At 32.9% G+C, this 24556-nt stretch overlaps 1 protein-coding gene across 8 annotated transcripts; it reads right to left on the reverse strand.

Annotated features, from left to right (window-relative positions):
- Nucleotides 1–3895: 3895 nt before the first annotated feature.
- On the reverse strand, nt 3896–19532 carry LOC133195687 (nuclear protein MDM1-like). Of its 8 annotated transcripts, none has more exons than XM_061331596.1 (20): nt 19402–19532; nt 18369–18483; nt 15123–15340; nt 14189–14614; nt 13742–13873; nt 13314–13343; nt 12420–12572; nt 12144–12168; nt 11887–12028; nt 11475–11577; nt 10678–10710; nt 10000–10244; nt 8301–8471; nt 7831–7974; nt 7282–7481; nt 6673–6749; nt 6409–6565; nt 5958–6083; nt 4860–5431; nt 3896–4188 (listed from the first exon to the last, which is right to left on the reverse strand). In XM_061331596.1, exons 1-19 carry the CDS (start codon nt 19417–19419, stop codon nt 5283–5285), a joined length of 2664 nt encoding a protein of 887 aa, XP_061187580.1. In that variant the 5' UTR covers nt 19420–19532; the 3' UTR covers nt 3896–4188; nt 4860–5282. The 8 variants fall into 8 exon arrangements, with proteins under 8 accessions (XP_061187580.1, XP_061187583.1, XP_061187581.1 ...); XM_061331597.1 differs by lacking the exon at nt 18369–18483 and adding an exon at nt 16234–16342 and having other exon boundaries at nt 3897–4188; XM_061331595.1 differs by lacking the exons at nt 18369–18483; nt 19402–19532 and adding exons at nt 16234–16342; nt 19002–19214 and having other exon boundaries at nt 3897–4188.
- Between the last annotated feature and the right edge of the window lie 5024 nt (nt 19533–24556).

Here is a 24556-nt window from a genome sequence, read left to right on the forward strand (position 1 = left end):
TGGAAATTCTAATTTGTTCAAATCATGACCTCCTTGGGTAAGGAGGGTCCACAATAGGCGATAAAAGTTTTATGAAGGCGTACATACAAAAATTATAATCATTAAAAAATCTTCTTGATAAGTACAGCAAAGCACGATTAGTCATATTTATATGGAAACATTCTCAAATTGTGTTTTTTTTTCAAATTGTTCAAATCATGGAACTTGGTAGGGTTAACAATGGGCTATAAAAGTTTAACCTTTGTGTACATAGGAAATTTTCTTTTAAAAACCTTCCTAGGAACAGAAAAACCATGATCATGATGATTGTTCAAATTTAATATATGGAAGCATCTTCAGTATTTGTTCTGGTAGTGAAGCCAAGGCTCAAAGTTGTTCAAGTCCTAATCCCAGGGATATGGAGGGGCTAATAGAGGAATACATAGAAACAAATTAAAAATTTCCTTCTCGAAGAATATCAAAGCCATAATTAGTCATTCTTGACTCAACAAGTAGTGTACAACAGTACATTCAATTTTCTTCAAATCATAACCCCCAGGATAAGCGAAGGGCCACAATGGGTGATAAAAGTTTTATATGGTAAATGTTTAAAAATCTTCTTCTGAAGAACAGCAAAATCATGATTGGCTATGTTTATACGAGGGTTGATCCAAAAGTTCATGGATTTTCTTAATATTTTATTTATTTATTGGTGGAAGTGATTGAAAATTACAGATGGAGATATATACACTTGTTGAATTTTTTTAAATAAAAAAATATTTAAAATATTCATGATTGTAACACTTTGGCAGTTGCCATGCAAACGGATGTTTGAAAATGCGGGGGAGACATTTATTCGTTCATTATTATTTTAATACTTAATACTCACTGTGAGGAAAAAAACACATTAAGTAGCATATGAAACGAAAATGATGTCATTATTATGGATTGCTTGACCTCTTATAAACCTTTGTGTGAAAGTTTTACCGATTTTACTGGATATTTAGTTTTTTTTCTATAATTCATGATTTGTTGTTCATCATGACATCGTTCGACAACGTCGAAATTCGGTCAAGTAATAAGTTTTGTGAAAATCTCGGGAACACTCCGACTTAAACGCATATACTAATGATACAGGCAGGACAAACTGGCAGTAAGCCACTGGCTTTCCAGTGGCGTGAGAAATTTAAGGAAAAGAGAACTTCCGTGGAGGATGATGAAAGGTGTGACCGCCCATTGGAAGGTCGTTTTTTTTTCCTCGTAGACAAGTTGAGAGCGTTAATGGACGTGGACAGCCGACGTACTGTGGTTGACATTGCTACTGAAATAGGAACATACGAGTCATATGGAACGATGGAGCGTATTTTGAAAAATGATCGTACTTGTAATAAAAAGAAAGTGGGTGCGAGATGGGTATCCATGCTTTTCTCGAGAGCAGAAATGGAGAAAAGAATGCAGCGTTCTGTAGAATTTCCTTAAGTCGATTTGAACATAAAGATGAGATGTTCCTATGTGACGTAACATACCCAATGACGTTACGTCACGTAGGTCTCCCCCGGATTTTACAACTGTCCATGTTAAGAAGGCTCATGTGACCTTAATGGTAATTGAAACTTGGTGAATTTTTCCAGTATTATTGCATATTGGCTCTATTTTATAAATATGTCTATTGTTTGCTTTAATCACATCACGATAAAGTTTTAGAAAGAAATTCCACGAACATTTGGATCAACCCTCGCATATATGGAAGTATCCTCGGGTAGTGTATACGTATGTGTAGATCAATTTTGTTTAAATCCCCCTGGGTATAAGGCCACAATGGGCAATCAAATATATTGAATTGAATTATTGGGAAAATCTTCTCAAGAACAACAAAGCCATGATTAGTTATCATATTTATACGGAAGCATCCTCTGGTAATGTTGATTCATATTTTTCAAATCATGACCCCCTCCTGAGTAGGGTGTGGCCACAATGGGCAATCAAATTCTTTCGTTCGAATATATAGGAAATATCTTTAAATATCTTCCAAAGAACAGTAAATCCATGATTTGTCATACATGTGTTAATCCAGAAGCATCCTCATTTAGCGTACTAGATTCAAGTTTGTTCAAATCCCGTTCCCTGAGGGGTAGAGCAGGGCCAAAATACAAGATCAAACATACAGAAAAAATCTAAGGCCATGATTATCATTAGGCAAAGAAAATGGATCGAAGCATCCACAGTTAATGTGCATTCAAGAGTGAAAAAATATGTCCCTTTCCCCAGAAAAGCGGCCAGAAGTGTATTTGTGAACACAAATTTTTCAATACTAAACCGATTTTTTCTAGCTAATGTGCTTAGGTGAGAAATATGGTCCATGAAGTTTGACACAGGTACTTGGGTCTTGGTTTATAAATATGCATGTACCTAATTTATATGTAAAAAAAAAGTATCCAATTACCTTTGAAGTTTGACAGTGAAAAGAAATGAATTAAAATTGACAGTCATTACTGCTGTGTAGTACTAAGTACATATTGTAATTATCTGATTATGTATTAAAATGATTTTATTAAATATAATATACATATAATGAAATATGTTGTAATATTTTCAATGCCTTCTTTCTAATACATAACCTGAAATTCACATCAGGGGATGTATTTTATAAAATTGTTTATAATTTATATCCTGACCATTAAAAAGCTTACATTTGCTGTGCATGGACTTTTTAAAGCAAGAAAACATCAATTTTATCCTCATCTACCAATACACATGGCCCTACGACGTCTATCTTGCCAACATCAAGCATTAGGTAAAGATTTCCACTGTAACTTTAGATTGTCACTGTAATAGCCAAAAACTTCTCTCCGTTAACTTCATCGATGTAGTATAATTTTTGTAATAAGCATGTAAATTAGCAAAAATTTATATTGAATAAATATTTTGATCTGGTTACAAAAACTTTTTTTTCTTCAGTTTTTTAACATGAAAATGGTGAAGATAATGAACAGAGATCGAAAATAACTACAAATAATACTAACATATGAATAGGGCATAAACACAGACTCCCGGAAATTTCAGTTGCCTAGATGGAGTGAGAAACCCTTGTTGTCTGCACTTACCATAGGCCCCATGTATTGATCAAGTAAATGGAACATCCCGTAGTCATATTTACTAAAAAACAAAGGGTCAAGAAATAAGTCAGCCAAAATACAATCCAGTGATATATATATATATTTGCCAACAAGGTCTGTATACCATTGAATTTACGAAATTCCAGTTTTAAATACGACACCTCTACTAATGTGTTCGGAACCTTTTATTTTTCGGTGTTCTGAAAATTATAAAACCCAAGGAGTTCAGAGTAGCTCTCTCAGAAGCTCTGGTGAGATTTAGCGAGACCACATTGAGATTAAGTAAATTATTCATGGAAATGTGGCTAGGAAGTGATTAGCACATGGAGACATAGAGATAAAATCTGCTGTCGTGCTATAGATTCAGAATTATTATTTATTATATATTTAGGGACAAAGAAATGTTAAACATGAGTGCTATGAAAATGTGTGTGTGTGTCCGTTTTTCTTGAACAAGTTAAAAAAAAACGCTTTCATTTCTATTCAAACTCACCTTTGTCAAAAAAAAAAGTCTCGTCAGAATAAGTCAAAACAAATTCAGCAATTATTTTTAAAGAATATATTCATCTAAATATCTTTCTAACACAAATTTTTAGCATGCTCCAACAACTACACATAACAAATCTATGATTAGTACATTTAACACAAATACACATGAAAAAAATTATTGTGTATCTAGCATTGCAACCATAACTCTTTCATGCAACCTTTTAATTTAAAAAAATAGTTTAATGAAGGTACTAGGTGATGTACAATTTGAAATGTTTTAATGAGATTCAATGAAAAAGTTGAAAACTAATTAAAATTCAACTTAATTAAAATAAAACATGGAGTATGTTTGTAAAAATAAAACAACAAAAAACAACCTGATACAATATACTGAGATGAGGCAATTAGAATATAAAAATACGGCTACATATACATCTAAATATATCTAAATCTCTAAAAATTTCATGGCAGGTCCAACAAATATGGGAGGGACCAGGACTTGATTCAATTTTCCAGTTAGGTACCTCCTGTGAAATTTGAAAGTAAATTCCTCCAATCTATTTTCTGTAAGTATAATCCAACAAAATAGCTGAGTTAAGGATATCTGATCCTCAGCCAGGAAGGACAACTCTTAAATTTATTATTTTATTTAAAAAGTCTCATAATGAAGCTTGAAATTGAGATCTTTTTGTGCAACGATTTTCATTTTATGCATCTCAATATGATTCAAGGTTCTTTGAAGTATTAGCAACTGTCATGTAAAAAGTTGACATTTGTACCACATAAAAGGAAAAAAAAATAAATTCTTTTTTAGAGAAATCGAATTTCCTTTAATCTAGCATTAGATATCAATGCTTATTAGCATACAAAATTAGACGTTATATGTGATGTCTAGCAATGATAGCTCAAGGTTTTACACTGTGTATTATATAACAACTGAAGTAAATAGAAGAACTAAAATACTGTATAAGCATAAAAAAGATGCAATTTTCTCCAAATGCCTGGATACCTATATTTTTTTATCCTAAAATATGTTTGTTGATCAATTTTCAATTATAAAATGCATAGCTGGTGTTTTTATTCGCATTTCCTGAAAATATATTTGAGATTTGATAATTTTCCGTACATAATATGATTAACTATAATGATGAACTTTGAAGAAATATCATGGGTAAATTCAGGTTACTCTGTGAAATCAGTGACATTTTTGTGAGCATTTTCAATTACTTAAAAGCTGATTTTCAGCACCTGAGGATCAGACTACCTTTAAAGCACTTCTAATCAGTTTTAAAGCAAGAAACAGAAAAAAGTCATTGTAAACAATAACTGTTTTAAAAAAAAATCTAAATACATGTATCATACATGAGAATGTTTACAAAATCACTCCGTTTTAAAACACCTTTAATGCCTCATTACAAGCTAAAATGCATTTATCAAAAATTCTGTGTGACATAATTCTATGCAGATGTCGTTTTTTTTTATACTGTAAACTATATCTATTACTATCCTTCATCATTAAATTTACTTGACATCATCTAGTACCTGACATAAATACCAAGCGTTCAATTTGCTGCCATATACTATGGACGGAAGTTGACACATTAAGTGCAAATTAAAATAAAAATATCCTATATCATACATGTATTTCAGTATCACAGCTCTGCTTTAGGTACACATGCACTAATACTAATAATCATTTTATCTTGAAGCAATGCCATCTTTGCCCCAGAATTCCTTGGTGCGTTTCTGGGCTCTTTCGTAAACCTCTGATGCTAAAGAGCAGCTAGACGCAACAGATCTCGCTGACAGAGATAGCACGTCATCATCTATCCTTGGTATAGGCATTCCTGTAAAGAGAAAAACATGAAGAGCTAGAAATAAATATTTTTAGCTTTGTTATACACATATGTTCAATCATTTATCACCAAAAAATGACAATTTAAGTAAAATGTTTACATGTTGTATTAGTGAAGTCTAATTAAATTAATTTTCATAATTGATGATGTTTTTACTTCAGAATTTCATTATTTTTCTAATGCTTTTAAAAAAAAATTATTATTAGAAAGAGTTTGTTATGTCCATGCATTTTACTGTAATTAATTCTCCAGTTGCAACAATATAGTCACAAACTTTAATTTGCATTTCTGGGAATTATCATATCAAGAATATATTATACATGGTTGTATAAAAACCAATCATTCAACATTCTTTTCATTATACTCTTCCTACATTGATAAACAAAGATGAGAACTAATGTGAAATGATGTATACATGTACATACTTCCCCAAATAACAAGATGATAATACTAAGATTGTAAGCCATTTCCTTGTATGTACAGTCTATTTGAATTTTCATGAATTAAAAATGCTAACCTCCTTCAATGCCCCATGCCATTGGCTTGTTGTAGGTCTGTCCGTATCCCTCCTTGATCGCTTGCTGTGGTTCAAATTTTGTGGGCTTTTTGCCTTTTCTTGCTGGTTTTTCTCCACCACTTACAACTAGAGCAATAAATTTGATGAAAAGTCATAAAAAATAAATACTTTTCTTTCTCAAATAATTAGTTTTCAAGTATACATAGAATAAATTTAGAAATCAAGTAAGATACTTTTTTTTTAAAAATTTAATACATAGTTTCTTTCTAAGAATGATTATAACAGTTTTGAAAAAAAAGTTATGCTAAAGAGGTTTGCAGATTTAAAAAAAAAAATAATGTTATAGTCTCTGAATTTCCCTAACTTTACTTCCAAAATTTGTTTAAAGATACTAGAATTACTCATGAAACTTTAAATACAGTCAAAAGCTATATAATTCAGAGGTACAAACCTTCAATTGTTGGCTTGATTTTGGCTGGGCTGTCTACAAACACAGTCTCTAAAGGTTTGTCTACGCTGACTTCATCGTCACGTAAGATGTGGGTATCCTTGGAGGGTAGGCCAAAAGTGGGCGATGTCGAAATAGGGACTTGTGTAGCAACGAATGGCTGAATAAAAAAAATGTGTAAGTAAATAGCAGCAATGTAAATTGATGAGAACTCTGGACCATAATAAAAAGATGAAATAAAATGATTAGATAAAATTAAAGTAATACCGTTGTTTGACTTTGACCTGCTACGGGTTGAAATCTATCACTGCTGACAATTGTACTCACTTCATCATCATAAACATCTGGAAAAACACAAAGTCACTAACTTGTTATAACATTTCAAATCATAAAACCTTTTTGTGAGATAGCACTCCTTTTTCTTAACAAACAGGTATTATTTAATACATTAACATGCTAGGAAAAATAATGTAATTTTGCAAAGGATGATTTTCATAAAAACAAGTTTTTAATTAATTCCTTTAAATTTCTAATATCTACATTATTTTGTCTTTCTAACATTGTAATTTATTTCTAAGAATTACAGTTAAACTTTGGTATCCCAAATAATGATATCTTGAATACGATGGACATGTCAAAGTGATTTTGAAATTCCAACCCCTTTTATTCTTTAAGTATTTTACCCAGGAAACATGTACCTCAATTCCTGAAATATACTGTCGTTTTTTGGTCCATTAAGAGTTGGAGATAACAACGTTTTCAATATAACTTGAAGTAACACAGTATACAAGTGCAACAATAGCAAAGTTCTTTATCTTTCCAAGTAATACATGTACCAAAAATATTTAAATGAAAATTGGTTGAGGGATAAATTACCTTGTGGTGTGCACCATGACCTGCTGACTTTCATCTGGGATGATTTCTCTGGCCTTGGGGGTGAGGATAAAATGGCCCCTCCCACTACAGGTGTGGTCCTGTCTAGGTGATGTCTGGTAGAGCCAGCACTCTTTGACCTGAGCTTGGGGGTTGGGATTCTGCCTTTGTCAGAGGATGGTTCTAGTACAGGGGTTATGTCACTGTTGAAAAAGAAATAGGAATAAATCCTATTTCCCAAGTTTTTCTAATTTTTATATGATGCGCAACTGCTTACTTAATTTGGGTTTTAAATCCATTCAAGCATTCAAAACAATCAAAATATTCAAGTAAGACCAATGATCATAATTATTTTTTACATACTTCACATACTCCTTATGAAATTAGAACAAATTGAAAGAAGACTTTCTTAATTTCATTTTTTTGAGAAAAAACAAATCAATCTATATATTCATTTAACCTTAGTTATAAGTTACATATGTATATACCCCTTCCCTATATTTTTTTTACCCTGGCCAGCCTTTTTCCTCCACCATTTCCCTCTATCCTTACCTTACATCCTCCTCCTCCCTCTTCCTCCTACTCCTGTGCTTCTTCCTTCCTCTTCGTTTCTCAGTCCTTTGAGGATAAATATCAGATCTTGAAATATCTGATCCAACATTGGACAACAAAGACAGATTATCTGGATCTGCTTCCCTGTTGAGAATTAAAAAAAAAATTCTTAAACAAGTACTTTGCTTTCAACATCTGTCTTTTATATTTACTCAAGCTTTAAATTTAGCTATACGAAAAAGACTTGCGATTATATATATATATAGTTTTAGTGAATAAAGTTGAAGAAATTTAAACCTGTTTAATTTGAAGATTGACGCATATTCATTTTTCGATGTCCAATTCAAGTAAAATATAATAATCTATCATGCAAGCCTCTTTCCACCTGTTCAATATCTAAATGATGAATTCATATATTAGAAAGAATATCGTTAATTCCTCAATCTCACGTATCCTACTTTTACCCATACCTGGCTTCCTCTTTCTGCCACGCCTTCTTCCTGTGTTTCCTCTGCTTACTTCCCTTGGTAGCAGTGAGGTCTAGATGCTTTTCTGGTATGAAGTCTGGTTTTCCAGCTTCTTCATCTGATCCCTCATGAGCCATCATTGATATGTCATCTCCATTTCTATTGGCCATTTCTCTGTACAAAAATAAATCATAATATGTATATAAATATATGTAAACAATAAGAGTTTTCATTTCTGAATCTATAGACAAAATTTCACATTTTCCCAGTCAATTTCCTGTTCTGTGATTACTGAAAAAATTGTTTCTGATCTGCACAATTATAAACTATCAAGCACCAAAATAAATGAACAGATGGAATATATATATATCCAACAGAAGAGATGCAAACCATAAAAGCATACTATAACATGTAATGAGTAATGCTTCTTTGTTTAAAAATTCAGTAATTGATTAACCCATTTCCTGTACGACTTAATTCTAGTAGAAATACAACTATTTAACTACAATCACTGAAATCAGGAAAATTAACACTCTAAAGAACACAAGCAAAAAAACTAGCAGAAATCTAAACTATCAAATGCCATCCTAGTTCAAACTCGGTATACATGCTCCAGTAAATGTGCTAGAAGATATACATGCATGCTATATAACCATGACGACTTGTAAGAAAGACCAAATACATTCACTTTGATATATGTTCATGTATGCCACCGTACAAAACTATACTTAAGGCCTGTATTTATGATATATATTTCATGCTTTCTATAGAGTAAATAGAAAGTAAGGGAAGGGTGATCTACGATCTACGGTCTACACAGACATACACTTTAAGTGGCTTCACTGTCTCTTTGGTTTGTGTGGTGTCTGAATTCTTGGAACCTTGTGATGGCTTACTTTCCACTGCTTCAATACATGCAATCTTAGTTGGTGCTTGTGTTTCTTTGTTAATTTCAGACTGTACTTGTGGAGTTTTGGAATCCAATTTATCAGGACTAGGGTTTTTATTCTGGGACTTTTTACTTTCAATTTTTTCTGGTAAAGAGAACTTTGATTGTTGTTGTGGCTGTTTTCCTTCCTGCTTAATTTCAATTTTATCAGTTTTGGTTGGGTTGGGGCATAATAAGTTTAGATCTTTGTTGGAGAGTTTCATTTGTGTTTTATTTGCCAGATTAGCAACTTCTATTTGGTTACATGTATCAATATGTGTTTGTGTGGGTTTTGTTTCCTTAGAAACTGGGGGTTTGTCAATATCCATTTTTGTATGTGTTAGTTTTGCTTGCATAGCCCCTGGTTTTTTATTATCAGTATTTGTTTCTTCAGCCATTTCTAACTCCTGCCTGAAAATTTGTATGTACAGTTTAATGTGTATTCTTTTAAATTTTAAAAGAAAGCTCTCTGTATATACAATGTATAAATATATTAAATTTTTTTACAAAAAAATATCAGAAAAATATTCTTCCATTCTGCAGCATTGTAAGTACATGCATTTTAATCCATTCATCAAACATAGAACATATGGTATAAAATCGTAAGACAGATTTTTATAATTATGCAAGTATTGCTGCAAATAATACCTAGCATCAACTGTTTTAAATTTCATGCAGAGCAATTCAAAATATATATGTCCACATGTTAAAGCAAAATTTCCTACTCAGATTAAGGCATTTTTTTTTAAATTCAAATATACAAAAACCCCTTACTTTGCTCTCTCTCTGGCACTCAACCCAGACTCAAGTGAGAGTGCTGATAGTGTGCTTGATCCACTGCGAGCGGTACTCAGACTGTCCCAGGCTTGAGTCTGTTGAGCAATGAGTTGGACAAGGTGCTCGCGAGAGAAGTGAGTTCCCTGAGCTCGTTTCTTGTACTCTGCAGCTTTCTGTCGAAGCTCGATAACTTCAGCAAACCAGTTAGACAAGGCTGGGCCATTGTTATTCACAGGTGCACTCTGAAAACAAAATCACATTTTCAGCATAACATTTATCGTTTGATTATTATCTGATCAATATGTATGTAAAATGCAGTACAGCAATTTCATGCCTGGTATAACATTTTATTTATATGAGCTTATCTTACGAAAATACATGTATTAATACATGTATTTGCTACCATATCTAAAACTTTTATATTGCAAAAATGTTGCTTGAAATTTTTTATACTGTTGCACTTTTTCTTTAGAAATATCTTACATTTTAAGCAGATTTCTTTTTCAAATTATTTTCATGGTCTACAAGTACACTTCCATGAAATTATGATTTGCATAGTGCATTTTAAACAAAATGATCTTTTAAGTACTTTTTCACATGTAGATATCATATACATGTACTGGGTATATGTATTTATTACTACAGTAACAACTCATGAATTATTCAATAGCCTACCTCCTTAACTGACTTTTCTTCCTCTGATAATGCCTAATAAAACAAGCCAGGATATTTTTATGACAGGAATGAAATGTTAAAATGTGAAGCTTAAACATTATACTAGCTCAACTGCAAAACTACTCTCAGTTTTTCTCTGATGTATCTCTAGCATTACTTTCTTCTGTATGAACTCGTGAAATACTTTGTGAACTGAATTGAAGAATTAACACAATGATTAACAGATGCACATGTATTATCATTATTATTATTACATGTATTACACACCAAAAACCATTAGAGAAAAAACACAGGTACAATAAAATGCAGTGTCTATTTCATATATTTCACTTTCCATTTAAGAATTTATAAACTTTTTAAAGGAATATCTATATTGATCATTGCCTTTTAAATACACTGAAAGAAATGAAACAACTGATCCAGTACAAAACATGGGCTCAGTATTGTATATGTGCCAGTATGTCAGAGTAGTCACATCTGACAGATATTAAATAGATAAAATTTATCTGCAAATGTTGTCTAAATTTTTGGTCTACAGAATATGCTTTTCAGATCATGAAGAAATTCAGTAACTTTTCCAAGTTTCCTGATATAGTACGTGTTGTAAATGAAAATAGAAATCTATACTGCACATAAAGAACTAAGTTGAGAAATTAACAAAAAAAAAAAAAAAACCAGTTAACTGAGAGAATTTTGAAAGGGTGCAATCTGAAATACAACAGTGCAGCAAGACATGGTCACAACATGATCACTACTGGTCAAACAGAGCAATAACAATTACCTCACTCTAAACTTACCTTAGTTGGCTGAAGATGAGGGGGCAGAGCTCCATGCCACACCCCGTCATATTGATATTTGGTTGGAGATCGAAAGTTTGTGGCATATTCACTTCTTGGTCGTCTTAAAGAAAAAAATAAGCATAGGGACATTTCCTTTTCCTTTATGAACTAAAAACTCATATTTTATTCAAATTATTTTGAACCAATGATTATTTCTAGAAAATCTTGAGAAATATTTCTTATCATGTTATTATCTAGTAGCAGAAATAATCATTATGAGTAAATGCTTAATAAATAGAACTCTCTAACATACTCTAATTCATCAAATATTTTTTCTTAAATATTTCTGCATTTCCAAGTTAGACATTTAAGGGGTCAGTTATGACCTAGTAATCTCAGTCAATAAGCCTATGAGATATTCCAAACTTACTTGAGTTTTCCTTGGTTAAGGGGTGGAGGACTAGGAGCCTCTTTTGGTTCACCCTGTAGTTCAGATTCAATAGTCTGTCGTTTGTTGTCAGGGGATATAACTGGACTACTACCAGCAGGGGGTCTCTTGTCCACCCGCAGTGCTAAAATTAGATTTCATGCAACATGTACATGGTCTGGTTAACATAATCCTAGATCTCTTTTTGAAACTTGAGGTTAATGATAAGGTTTTATAGAAATAAACATTTGTATACGTACATCCTGTGCTTTTACTTCTTCGGACCTAAAAATATAATACAGAAATTAAGTTAAATAACAAAAAGAAATTAAAGCAATAATATATAAACCTAATCAAACAATTATATTGAGATTATTGCTTTCAAAGTTCAAATAATGCACATCTAAAAAAAACATTTCTATTGATGCATTTGGTATTTACATGTAATATGTGTACTCTTGCAGTGCATATTTAACTTTTAATTTTCATCAATATTGTCAAATTTTTAATACCCAATAACTTTGTTCCTTTTTTACCTTTGACCTTTGTTTCTCCATCCTTGGGACGGCCTTGAGGTCATCACTGCTGACAGGTATGCTGCTGTACTCTTTGAACTGAGCTGCATACTCGCTGTCCTTGACAAAGGTCTTCTTGGGAGGGATCAAGGCAGGGTTACTATTGTACACAACCTGTTTGAGGCAAGAATTTATAATTATAATGGCCAAACGGGGAAGAACTGCTAAGCTTCATTAACCCAAGTAATATTTAAATTGTGAAATATGTTTCCACATGATTTTGTTTAATCTGAAGATATAAAGTAAATTTTTTTATTACACATTTTCATTCTTAAAGTCTTTTTTGATTTAGATTGTATCAAAAATCAACTTTTTTCCATTCACAAAATAACTAACACTAATATTCAAGAAGAGTATATTTTCAATTTTTCATATAATATACATTTTCCTATTATCTTGAATATAAATTGTACATTAATGAGGATTAAGAAATACATGTAGTTTAAACTATGAAGTATTATTATAAATATATGAAGTACATACAAATATATATTAATTATGTTAGTGCACATGCTAAAGATATTATTACTGAATCGTTACCTATATCATTGTATATCCATAATAGCATGTTAAATAGAATTGGGATTTCACAAAACATGTATTAGAAACTAAAAAAGAGGAAACAGATATATTATGATAAGAACTAAAGTTATTGAAAATCTATTTCCCCCAAGAACCACAGAGTAACCATAATGACTCAATTCTATCAGTCTATAAAGAATTTGAAACCCTTTGGGTCTGAGGTTTTCAATTTTACAATACAAGTTTGGGATGAGTCTACAGAATCATGCAGGTTAATTAACATGTCTAAAGCAATTAAAGCATGCAGTAAATATGGCCATATATATATACCACCTTATTTTTACTCTCAGATGCTACAACTGCCTAAGGAAGCAAAATACAAACATGGTAATCAAAATTGAGTTAGCAATTCTTTAAAATAAATTTTTAACCTTGCTAAGGGTTAGCAAATTTGGGTTTGATTTTTTTTTCTTTTATTTAACATGTTTAATCTACTGATTTAACATGCTTGTCTCTGATATTAAAATGCACAGATTTACACATCATTACACATCTATGGGGAATGGTATGTACATTCATGGAATCTGATAAAATTCTGTTAATAAATTAATAATGCACATTGATTGTTATGAAGTGAAGATGGTTCAAACACTCAGTAAATAATTGCTTGGCTGCAAATCACAATTGCATAGCTTTCTAGGTGTACAAAACATAGCAAAGTTAAGTCCTACATAAAAACAAAGTTCTGAGTACAGCTGTACCTGTTCAGCGGCCAGTACTGGTGAAGCTTTGGAACCGTCCTTCCAGCTAAAGGCCTTCTGGTATTCTGAGAACTTGTGCCTTCGTTGTCGGGGGGCCGTAACTCCTGTTTTATACCTCAAAGAGTAATCAGCCTAAAATAGATACAATAACAATCAAAATCTGTAAAATCTTTGAAAGTGAAACAAGATTCATTGATTGTCACAAGGATTATTTAAGTATCAAAGCTAGTCTTGAAACAGACTTAGAATCTTTCAGATGAAACTTACAACTTAACACTGCAGAATTGAAATGTAATTTTGTTTTTGTAATCACTTTTTTTTAAGTATTCAAAAAATATTATTTCACATCTTTTACAATGAAAAACTTACAATATCTATTAATAATTTTGATAAATTTTAAATCCTTGCAATCAGTTAAATTCTTAAAGAGATGAAAAGAACACATACTGGAGCTTCTGGTGCAGAATAGACAACACCTTTATCAAGGTTTGTCTGGGCAAACTCATTCATGGCACCCACATCTTTGTCCTTAGCCCACGCCTTCACAGCTGACTCCATTTTATTCTGGTCAATAGTTTTACTGAAGTCCTTTCTGGTCTCTTTAAGCTGACTACGGGGCTTCTTTCTCTCTGCTTCTTTGTCCAGTTTGATGAATTTTTCTCTCAATGCTGCCTCTTTATCTTTCAGGGCTACTTCCTTCAATAAACTTGAGTGCTCGTTCTTTTCCTTTCTTGGGGTCAAAGGGGTGCTAGGGGGATCTTCGGCCTTAGGTTTTCTAGGTTGATCCTCTGCCTTAGACCTCTGCCGAAATTTAGAGGTATCCACAAATGGGGCTGGTGTTTCTTTGACTGGTTTTCTTAAATTTTCCTTTTCCTATAATACAAAATAAATGTGCATATGAAATATTTAGGTCCAGTCTACAAATGGACATGAAGAAAGAATTTGTCATTATATTCTGAACTTCCTGTAAACCCTGATCACATACTGAAAATATAAATAATATAAAATCTTTAAACTAAGAAAAAAAAAATGCAGGAGAACATGTACATGTATACTCCTCCCTCAGTTTTTGAAGAAATTTTGAAACTGGACTCAAAATTCAAATACTTCTGACAGTGGTACTCATGTTTACTTCAAAACAAACACATTAAATTTTATCAAGTGACAAATTCTGTGGTGAAAATATTACATGTAAATAAGTGGTGCTGCAACTTGATAAATAACTGTAATTATACATTTAAACCATTTGGGTGTCGTAAGTCTAGATTTGCCTGTGTTTGTGCCTAGATTTATCATCTAGTTTTTAAGAAATAGTGAAGGACCCTAGATCAAGCTCCATTTTTATCATTGTTCATGAAATAGTGTAGGAGCCTAGATTTACCTGTAGTTTTTGTTGTTTGGGTGGGGATGCCTCTCTGGCCTGGTGACTATGTCGGCCTTTAGATTTGTATCGGACATTCTCTGAAAACTTATCATTCCGTCCCAGCAAGGCGAAGTCATCTGATGCTGAGTCTGGGAACTGATTGAAATCTGTGCTCAGAGTTGTCGGGGGTCCCGGGCAGTGCTTCTTCCTTTGTAAGGGTGGCTCCATGGTTACACCTAGGGCAATCATAATGACACTCACAAGTCAAAATGAGGCATATCTATGCAATAAATTTGTAAAAATTCATTTTCTTTAAAAGTCAGCTTTAGTTTATTTATATGTTAAAATGGACTAATTAAGGCATTTCAATTTATCAGAATTTTTCATTTACAAATGAATATTGTTATGTTATTAAACATATTAAATAAAATTTGTACATATTGATTATATTACTTGTGATTATATGTTATAGCAAAATAGATTGCTTTGAGTACAAGAGTAATATATACAGGATAGTATTATTTAATTGCTTGTGACTGCACATACTGTATGCATAAATTATTAAATATAAATATAAAATATGCTTACACATTGTTACAAGAACATGTAATGGACAAACACAATATACTGTTTCATAAATATATACTTATTTTAGCAGAATTCCTATTGTGTGCTCATTTTTAATAGCACCAAATTATGATTTTAAATAAATGCACTATACATCACTGTACATAATGATAATATATATATATATTAATAGAAATTATTCATGTTTAGACCAGTAGTCCATGCGTGGCCTGACACTAAATTCTGAATTGGCTAATAATTAATAATTTCACTTACAATATGTAATAAAAACTAAAAAGCTATCTAATGACAATGCGACTCAAACTGGTCACAACAGAATGAATTTGCATGCCTACATTGTATATGTGTGACAATTGATATCTATATAGCTAAGATGACAAACTGGTCACAATGAAGATGCATGCCTTCATGTGTGTGACAATTGATAAGGTGACAAACTGGTCACAGTGAAGATGCATGTCTATGTGTGCGACAATTGATAAGGTGACAAACTAGTCACAATGAAGATGCATGTCTATGTACATGATGTATGAGACAATACCTAGCTTGGATGACTCCCTCCCCGCTGGTTCAACAGCTTGCTGAGGGAGGGGATGGAAGGAGGCACTTTTCCTTGATTGTACCGGCAGATAATTCTGCTTATATTCTGTCTACAATGCACAAGTTACAATTCTAGCATGCAAAATGGATATGATATTCTGTTTAAGTCAACTTAGTGATGTTAAGTTTGACAAAAACACACACAACTGTTACAACAAGAAGTCTGTGAGCCAATGCTCACTAATAATACCCCCGCTCTGATGTGAATACACAAGTTAGGTTATAGACAAAGACAGTGATAATTAGGAAATTGACATTGGATTTGTAAAAACTGAATCCCAACACATGGCATGCCTAAACAAAGATTGTGCTAAAATTTGAAGCATCTGCGATAAGTAGTTGCTGAGAAAACTACGACCAAAATTTGCTATGTATGTTTCGGACAGATGCACGGATAAACAGGAAGTTGACATCGGATTTGTACAAAAATGAATCCCACCATATGGCATTCCTAAACAAAGAGTGTGTTAAAATTTCAAGCACCTGTGATGAGTAGTTGCTGAGAAAACTGCGACCAAAGTTTGTTATGTGTTGTACGGACAGACGCACGGATAAACAGGAAGTTGACATCAGATTAGTACAAAAATGAATCCCACCATATGGCATGCCTAAACAAAGATTGTACTCAAATTTCAAGCATCTGCAATGAGTAGTTGCTGAGAAAACTGCGACCAAAATTTGTTACGGACAGACAGACAGACAGACGGACAGACAGACAGACACACAAGGGTAAAACAGTATACCCCCCTCTCCTTCGGAGCGGGGGTATAAATAAATAGACAAATAACATGTACATTGACAAGCTTATATGTATAAGAATGAGCATCACAATGCCATGATGTTGATGAATGCTAACTCATGCTAGATTTCTTGTAATGGATGGATGCATTTGCTAAAAAAAAATTCTTAAAGGAGGAGACAGCAGGGAAAGCAAATTAAGGCATTTACCACTGTCAATCTAACATAATTTACATGATTATAATCTTTGATTAGCCCTGTCTTTTCACACATCTTATTCATCAATAAAGGTTTGTATCTATCAGTTTTCTCAGCATATTCTGTATGTATCAAGTCTATGAAAGTCATAACTAGCATGAGAATTAGCATTAGAATCAGATTCATCATATGTTTAATAGCTATGATGCTGATATATGTTCTGTCATTAAAAAATAGTTGAATCCACACTTTTCAAAAGTTATGTCCCTTGGTAGCCATCTTTGGGGAAAAAACCCATCTAAAAAATTCTCAAAGTAGCCTTAGTTTGCAGCTTACTGGTTGATAACTTTGTCATTTGATCATGTTGATAGGAAAGAGTCTTTGCTTCTTATTTTGATTGCCCCAGGACATCGATGGGACTAGGAGTGAAACGGTTCACCGCGGTATTGATTCACCGCGGTATTTTTTCTCGGTTTGATACACGGTGCAAAATCTCTAATTTTCGGTTCAGTTCATTTTTCGGTCGGGATCGTTATTCAGTCGGGTTTGGCATAAGGTAAAACACGTTACTCAGTATAAATAAGCATAGAAAACATAAATTTTTGATGACTGATAGCTTGTAAAATAATTTTTGACAGTCAAATAATTTTAATCAATTTCTTCTAGTCAATTTGCAAATAAAATTCGTAAAACATGTGACTAGATTTAGAAAAAGAAAGCATAAAACAACGTTGAATTTGTTTCCTTCTGTCAAAATGTATCGTATCGAAAATAACCGAACCGAGTCAAAATTATACAATACGTATCGAACCATAAAGGAGGTGTATTGTTTCACCCCTAGATGGGACTACCCATACATCAAAAGAAAAATAAACACAGAATATTTATCACCAAAAGCTCAAATTTTTGGTGGTATAAAGATGAGAAACATTTCCCCTTTCCGTTTTCAATTGATCTTTTGTTTGACACCACAAAGGGACACAACTTTAACAAAGTGTGGATAAAAGGACTATAATTGTATATTTTACACAGGTATATTCTGATAATATTGGCAAAGTAAGACACATGTGACTGCAACAGACGCATGCCAAACATCCAATAGCATCTACTACGTGTACCATAATTAATTTATTTAGGTACCAAGTTCTACTGAACAGCAGCCTGCTGATGGGGCCATCTGCTCAGGGGAAGGCTTGAAGCTCTTACTCCTGTAGGAGTCCAGCCATTTAAAATTCCTGTCATATTCAGATTTACCCTGGGACAAAAAATATATATCAAGTTTTAATTGCACAATGTACAAAACACAGCTCTTTTTAACTTCATCATGTCAATTGGCCAACGAAATTAAAAACACTACCCCCCCTTTCAATTCTCTAGATCTATTGCTGGTGTTTTGGGGGTCCAGCTGCATTAACGTTGCCCACTCTGATTTTTTTTATATATCTGATATTCCTCCCCCCCCCACCCCCTCCCCACCCCCCATAAAATAAAAGGGCTACATTATAGAGCTATTGCTGGTCTTCCTCTTATTTCACGTCTATTGTTTGCACGATAAACCAATTATTGCAAGAATTGCAAAAATCAACAACTTTCATAGTGTTACAAAAGAACAATGGTAACCACTAATCTGTGATTAGAACAATGGATTATTTTTAAATCCCAGGTCTCTATTCACTCCTGCAGTCAGAGTGGTCTAAGCACGTCAGAAAGACAGCATGTGACAAAAATAAAAGTTTTTGTACATAAACAAGCAAATATACACACAAAACTTACAGGTATATTCAATTTCTTAATCCGCATCTTTAATAAAATTGATTCGCACCTCCAATTGATTTGCTGGTGTTTGGATTAAAATTATAATAATTGCCGCTCTACAGGGATGTGTTCAAACATGTTAACACTTGTGCGGTCAGGAGCAGCCGAGGGGAAGATAACACTTTTAAAGGCCCCAGATAACATCAGCAAAAGGCTGCAATTTATTTTATTATTTCTAACTTATCTCCCTATAAAATTTATTCACACAAAAAGGTCTTTGATGTAGAAAACTGACACAACAAATTGATTTTGATATTAACTGCAGGGTCTGCACAAGTGCACGAAGCGTAAATGATAAAGTCAATTAATCGCCAAATGATACAATCTGTGCTTAAAATTTAAATTGATTGAATCTTACCTTAAAATGCACAGGCATTCTAAAACTATTGAATTGATACTCCGATGCTCTTAATGCAGAAATTATTTAAAATAATTCAAATGATACTTTTGTTTACGTTTCGATACAATCCATTTCCGGTGCAACCAGTCCACGCATGCGTGTTTAAAAAAGAAAGTACACATACACATTAAAATCTTAACGTAAAACCAAATATTTCCGGAATTATTTCTTTTTTGAACCACAGTCTCAATATCAAAGCCTTCCAACTAAAGGAATTTTTGTTTTTCAAACAAAGGAAATAAGACCCCCTGGTCCCCTTTGTATCGGTTTATAAGTTGTTTACGTTGTGACCTGTAACAAAAGCTTAAGTCTGTAGTAAAAAAAAAAATGCATGCATGGACTAGTGTTCCTTGGGTGGATGAAAGTTGCAATGTACATTTAATAAAAAGAAATTTAAAAGCAAAAGATATGCAAGAAAAATACAGTTGAATTAATGTTTAATAAAACCCAGTTAACGATTACAACTTTGTATAATGAATTGTGGTAAAAATGACATAATGTCCTGTAGACAGAACATTGACAACTTTTTTGTTGTTGATTGTTTTCCAACCCCCACCCCCCACCCCCCAACGGGTTGGTATGGGTAAAAAAAGAGTTCAAATATGTAAGAATTTATTATCCCCCCCTAAAAAAAACAAACAAATGAAGAAACAAAAAATTCCCTTCTCAACAATTTCCCAAACTAATTTATATTTATTCTTCAATGAACATGATGAAATATCATTACAGTGTATTTGTTAGTATTCCAAATAATATTGACAGTATAGTCAATTAAGTAAGTTGAAAAGCAGGGTTTCTACATAAAATCCTCCAAATTTTTTAAGTGTTAGAAAATTGCACATCGTTAATAAATTGTATTTTGATAGCTATAGTGCGACATACTGGACGTCCATTTAAAATGATAAATAGGATATATAAAAATTGCCGATATTCTCAAATATTATAAGAAGAATTAACGTTTAATTATTCTTTTTAAAGTCTCAATTCTCATGTTTACATGTAAGATTAAAAAAAGTTCCAAAACTTTATTTATTTTTTTCTTTAAATTCTTGAATTTGGATAGGTTGGGTTGGTCTCGAAAAACAACTTTAAAAAGTGGCCATTAAAAAAAATAACCACATGTAATTTAATAATTTAATATAATATACTGGAAAAGGCATCATTTCGATCCATTTAGAAAAAGAACCCCCGAACCCTCACCCATTGGGGGGTAGACATCCCTCCCATACAGTGTACCGGCCTCCCCCTTCGGCCTTTCGTACCTCAAAACCCCCTACATTAACTTCAATTCGGATCCGCCACTGCAGGCAAATGAAATATATAATGCATACTGATCATATACATATACCTGTATTTTTTTCCCCAAACTAATTATAATGTCTAAAATTAAATTTGACATTCACAATTTTTCAAATTAAAGTCAGGAAGATTTACACGAATAAACTTTCAATTAATCATATAAAATGTATCGTATGTATGCAAGAAGATCAATTACCAAAAAATCTCTTAAACAAAAATAATATTACTAGTACATGTACCTCGTTTTCATTTGTCCTCAATTGCAGGCATGATTTTTTTTTCAAAATCATAATGCAGCGTGTTTCATTGTTTACAAACTAAAAATGTTCTCTAAAAAATTTCATCAGCTTCATGTTTTCATGTAATGATGTATAATAATGGTATTTGAAATGGTATAAAACCATCGTGCTTATTATACAAGAAAATACTTGTAAATTAATATTAACATTTAAAACATAAAGTATTACGTCATGCTATTTAATTCTCAATATAAATGAAGATAAATTTTAATGATTGTAACTGTCCCAACTACCTCAATCTCCAGATGGTCAATATTTCTTCAAAATCATGTCAACTGAGATCACTGAGGATCAATTTACTTCTATAAGCTCTGTCACCGAATCTTTGTGTATTAATGACATGTAAATGAAATTAATATATACATGTACATAGAAAATACAAACAGATCGAATTCTCAGTCATAGTTTTTCTTTTTAAATATCTGGTAAATAAAAGAATTACACTTTTTTGTGCATGACCATTCACAAGAAATATGAATCACTGAAACAAGAGGCCCAAACGCCTTAACGGTCACCTGAGTATAATACAACACTGTAAAGAATCCACAGAAGTATAAAGCAAATTTAACTGATAGATGAAGCTATCTTGCCAAAGAATTTTAAACTTCTGGTAAAAATACCCTTGCTTATTGTAACATGCGAGATCCGAAAGATCTCCTTGGGATCGTACTTTATACCACAGGTACTTGTGGACAGCCCCCCCCCCCTAATATACCGCCCCTCCCCCCGGTCAAAAAAATATTTTTGTCTTTTTTTCATAAATAATTCTTCTAGTACACATTTACAATGTATTCCATAAGAAAAATCCAAAAGTAACGCAGAATTAATTACGTTTTACTAAAAAAAAAAAATCATACCCTCGGTATTATAAAATAATACCGAGCGTATGATTTTTTAGTAGAACGTTAATTTTTGCTTCACTTATTAAAATTTTGAACTCTGTTTGCCTCTTAGATACGCAGGAGTAGAGAAGAGGCACATTTATTAATACATTGTATTTATACATTTATTTTATTGCATTTAGTTTGTTTGCTTAATAGTCATGGGTAGGGAAGAATATTTCCACAGCTTTAATATTAATGCATTTTCGCTTTTAACCAACAGAACCTCACCCAGACATCAGAATCCTTGACCCAGGGGTCATAAAATTCACAATTTTGGAAGAGGCACCCTTGCTCATCATAACCATGCATATAGTTTGTTTTCTAAATACCCGGGTGCAGCGAAAATTTTTAAAGAATTAATATTATCAATATATAATCAACAGACACCCGCCCTAACATCAGAACCCCTGCCCCTGACACAGGAATGATCGAAATTCACAATTTTGGAAGAGGAACTCTTGCTCAACATAACTGCATTTCGTTTGTTTGCTTAATACCCAGGAGCAGAGTAGAAGATTCTTTTAATAAATAATGTATTTTCACTATATATAATCGATAGAGCCCCCACGCCCACCCCCAACACCAGAACCCCTGACCCAGGGGCCATTAAATGCACAATTTTAGAAGAGTCTCCCTTGCTCGTCATAGCTATGTACTTAATTAGATTGTTTAATACCCAGGAGCAGAGAAGATTTTCAAACAAATAATGCATATTCACTATATAATCAATAGAGCCTCGCCCTAAAACCAGAACCCCTACCCAGTGGTCATGAAATTCATAATTTTGGAAATTGAAGGCACCCTTGTTCATCATGGCTATATACTTAGTTAGATTGTTTAATACGCAGGAGCAGGAGCAGAGGAGAAGATTTTCAAAAAATAATGCATGTTCACTATATAATCAATAGAGCCTCTACCTCTTTTACCCATAGCTCCCTTTCTAAGGAGGAAATTCTTCAAAATCATGTCGGTTTTGAATATTTTTGATATTCCCAACAACAAAATGAATTTTAATTACCATATTCATATTGGATTCCGAAACTTCATAAAAATCCTTACAAACAAATTTAGATACATAGCGGGTTCCAGTAAATGTTCTACCTACCCCCTCTTCTTACGCCTCACTAAAATATTAACAGCAGTGAAGGAGAAACTTCAGGAGTACTGCGCAACCATATATTCGAGAAGTGATGTAAATCAGATGTGGATACTTAAAAATTCCAAGGAACTTTTGGAAAATTTGAAATCACAAAATTTTACGAAAATCAATAACATACAAACTTACGACTTTTCAACGCTATATACAACCATTCCCCACGATAAATTAAAGTCCAGGCTTTTTGACATCATTGACAGCTGCTTTTTCAATAAAAATGGAACTCGTAAATTTACCTTGTTAATGGTCATTTACAAATTATTTTGTTAAAAAATGTTCTGATTATACATACAAGTACTCTGAAGATGATATTTAAAAGATGCTTGAGTTTCTGATTGACAGTATCTATGTGGTTTTTGGAGACCAGGTCTTCCAACAATCTGTTGAAATTCCCATGGGTACCAATTGCGTCCTGTTATTAGCAGACCTATATTTGTATTCATATGAAGCAGAGTTTATTCAAAATCTTATACAAGAGAAAAAAGAAATCCCTTGCAGTGGCCTTCAACTCGACATTTAGATACAGTATATCGACAATGTATTATCAAATAACAATAGATATTTCCATTCAAACATGTATGTCGACACGATATATCCCACTGAGCTTGAAATAAAAGATACCACAGAGTCTGACACATCTGTTTCATATTTGAATAGTTTACTAGAAAAAGACGTTAATGATAATTCAACAACAAAGCTTTTATGATAAACTTGATGACTTAAACTTTTCAATCGTCAACTCCCCTTTCTTATGCAGCAATATACATGTACCCTTAACACCTGCATATGGGGTGTATATCTCTCAGTTGATTCGATATATACGCAAGAGCTTACTCTATGTATGAACAATTTCTAGGTAAGTTATTCACAAACAAGTTAATGAAACAAGAATATTAACAGTCTCGTTATAAGTCATCATTTCGTAAGATCTATGGTCGATACAATGACTTTGTCAGCAAATACAATCTATCATTAAGTCATATGGTGACTTGCGTTTTTCATAATAATTGTTATTCCATTATTTACAAACTGAGTTGTCGACGGATTTTTCCGTTATTTACTGATCATGACAAGGCGTACACGGCGGGTGTGACCGGTCAGCAGGGGATGCACACTCCTCCATGGCACCCGATCCCACCTCTGATGTTTTTTGGAGGTCCGTGTTTGCTCTGTTCCAGATTTGTATTGTTTCAATGGACTTCGAGCTTGAATACTGTTTGTTATTTCCATAATCCATTCTAGAGAACTCCCGACCCTTGGGCCATGAATTTCAAAATTTTGGAAGAGGTTTGTGACGGTACATATTGTCGTTTTGTATATATTGTCGTCGGCGACAATATGTAGCTACCCTCACTGCACATTCTGTCGTCCATCGGTACATATTGTCGCCGGCTGAAAAGTTACACATGTACATATTGTAGCTGGCGACATTATGTGCCTCACCCTCACTGTACATATTGTCGCCCCACAGATAT

Source organism: Saccostrea echinata, unplaced genomic scaffold, assembly GCF_033153115.1.
Source record: "Saccostrea echinata isolate AGI-Se365-2 ecotype Australia unplaced genomic scaffold, CSIRO_AGI_Sech_v1 ptg000029l, whole genome shotgun sequence".
Lineage (NCBI taxonomy): Eukaryota > Metazoa > Mollusca > Bivalvia > Ostreida > Ostreidae > Saccostrea > Saccostrea echinata.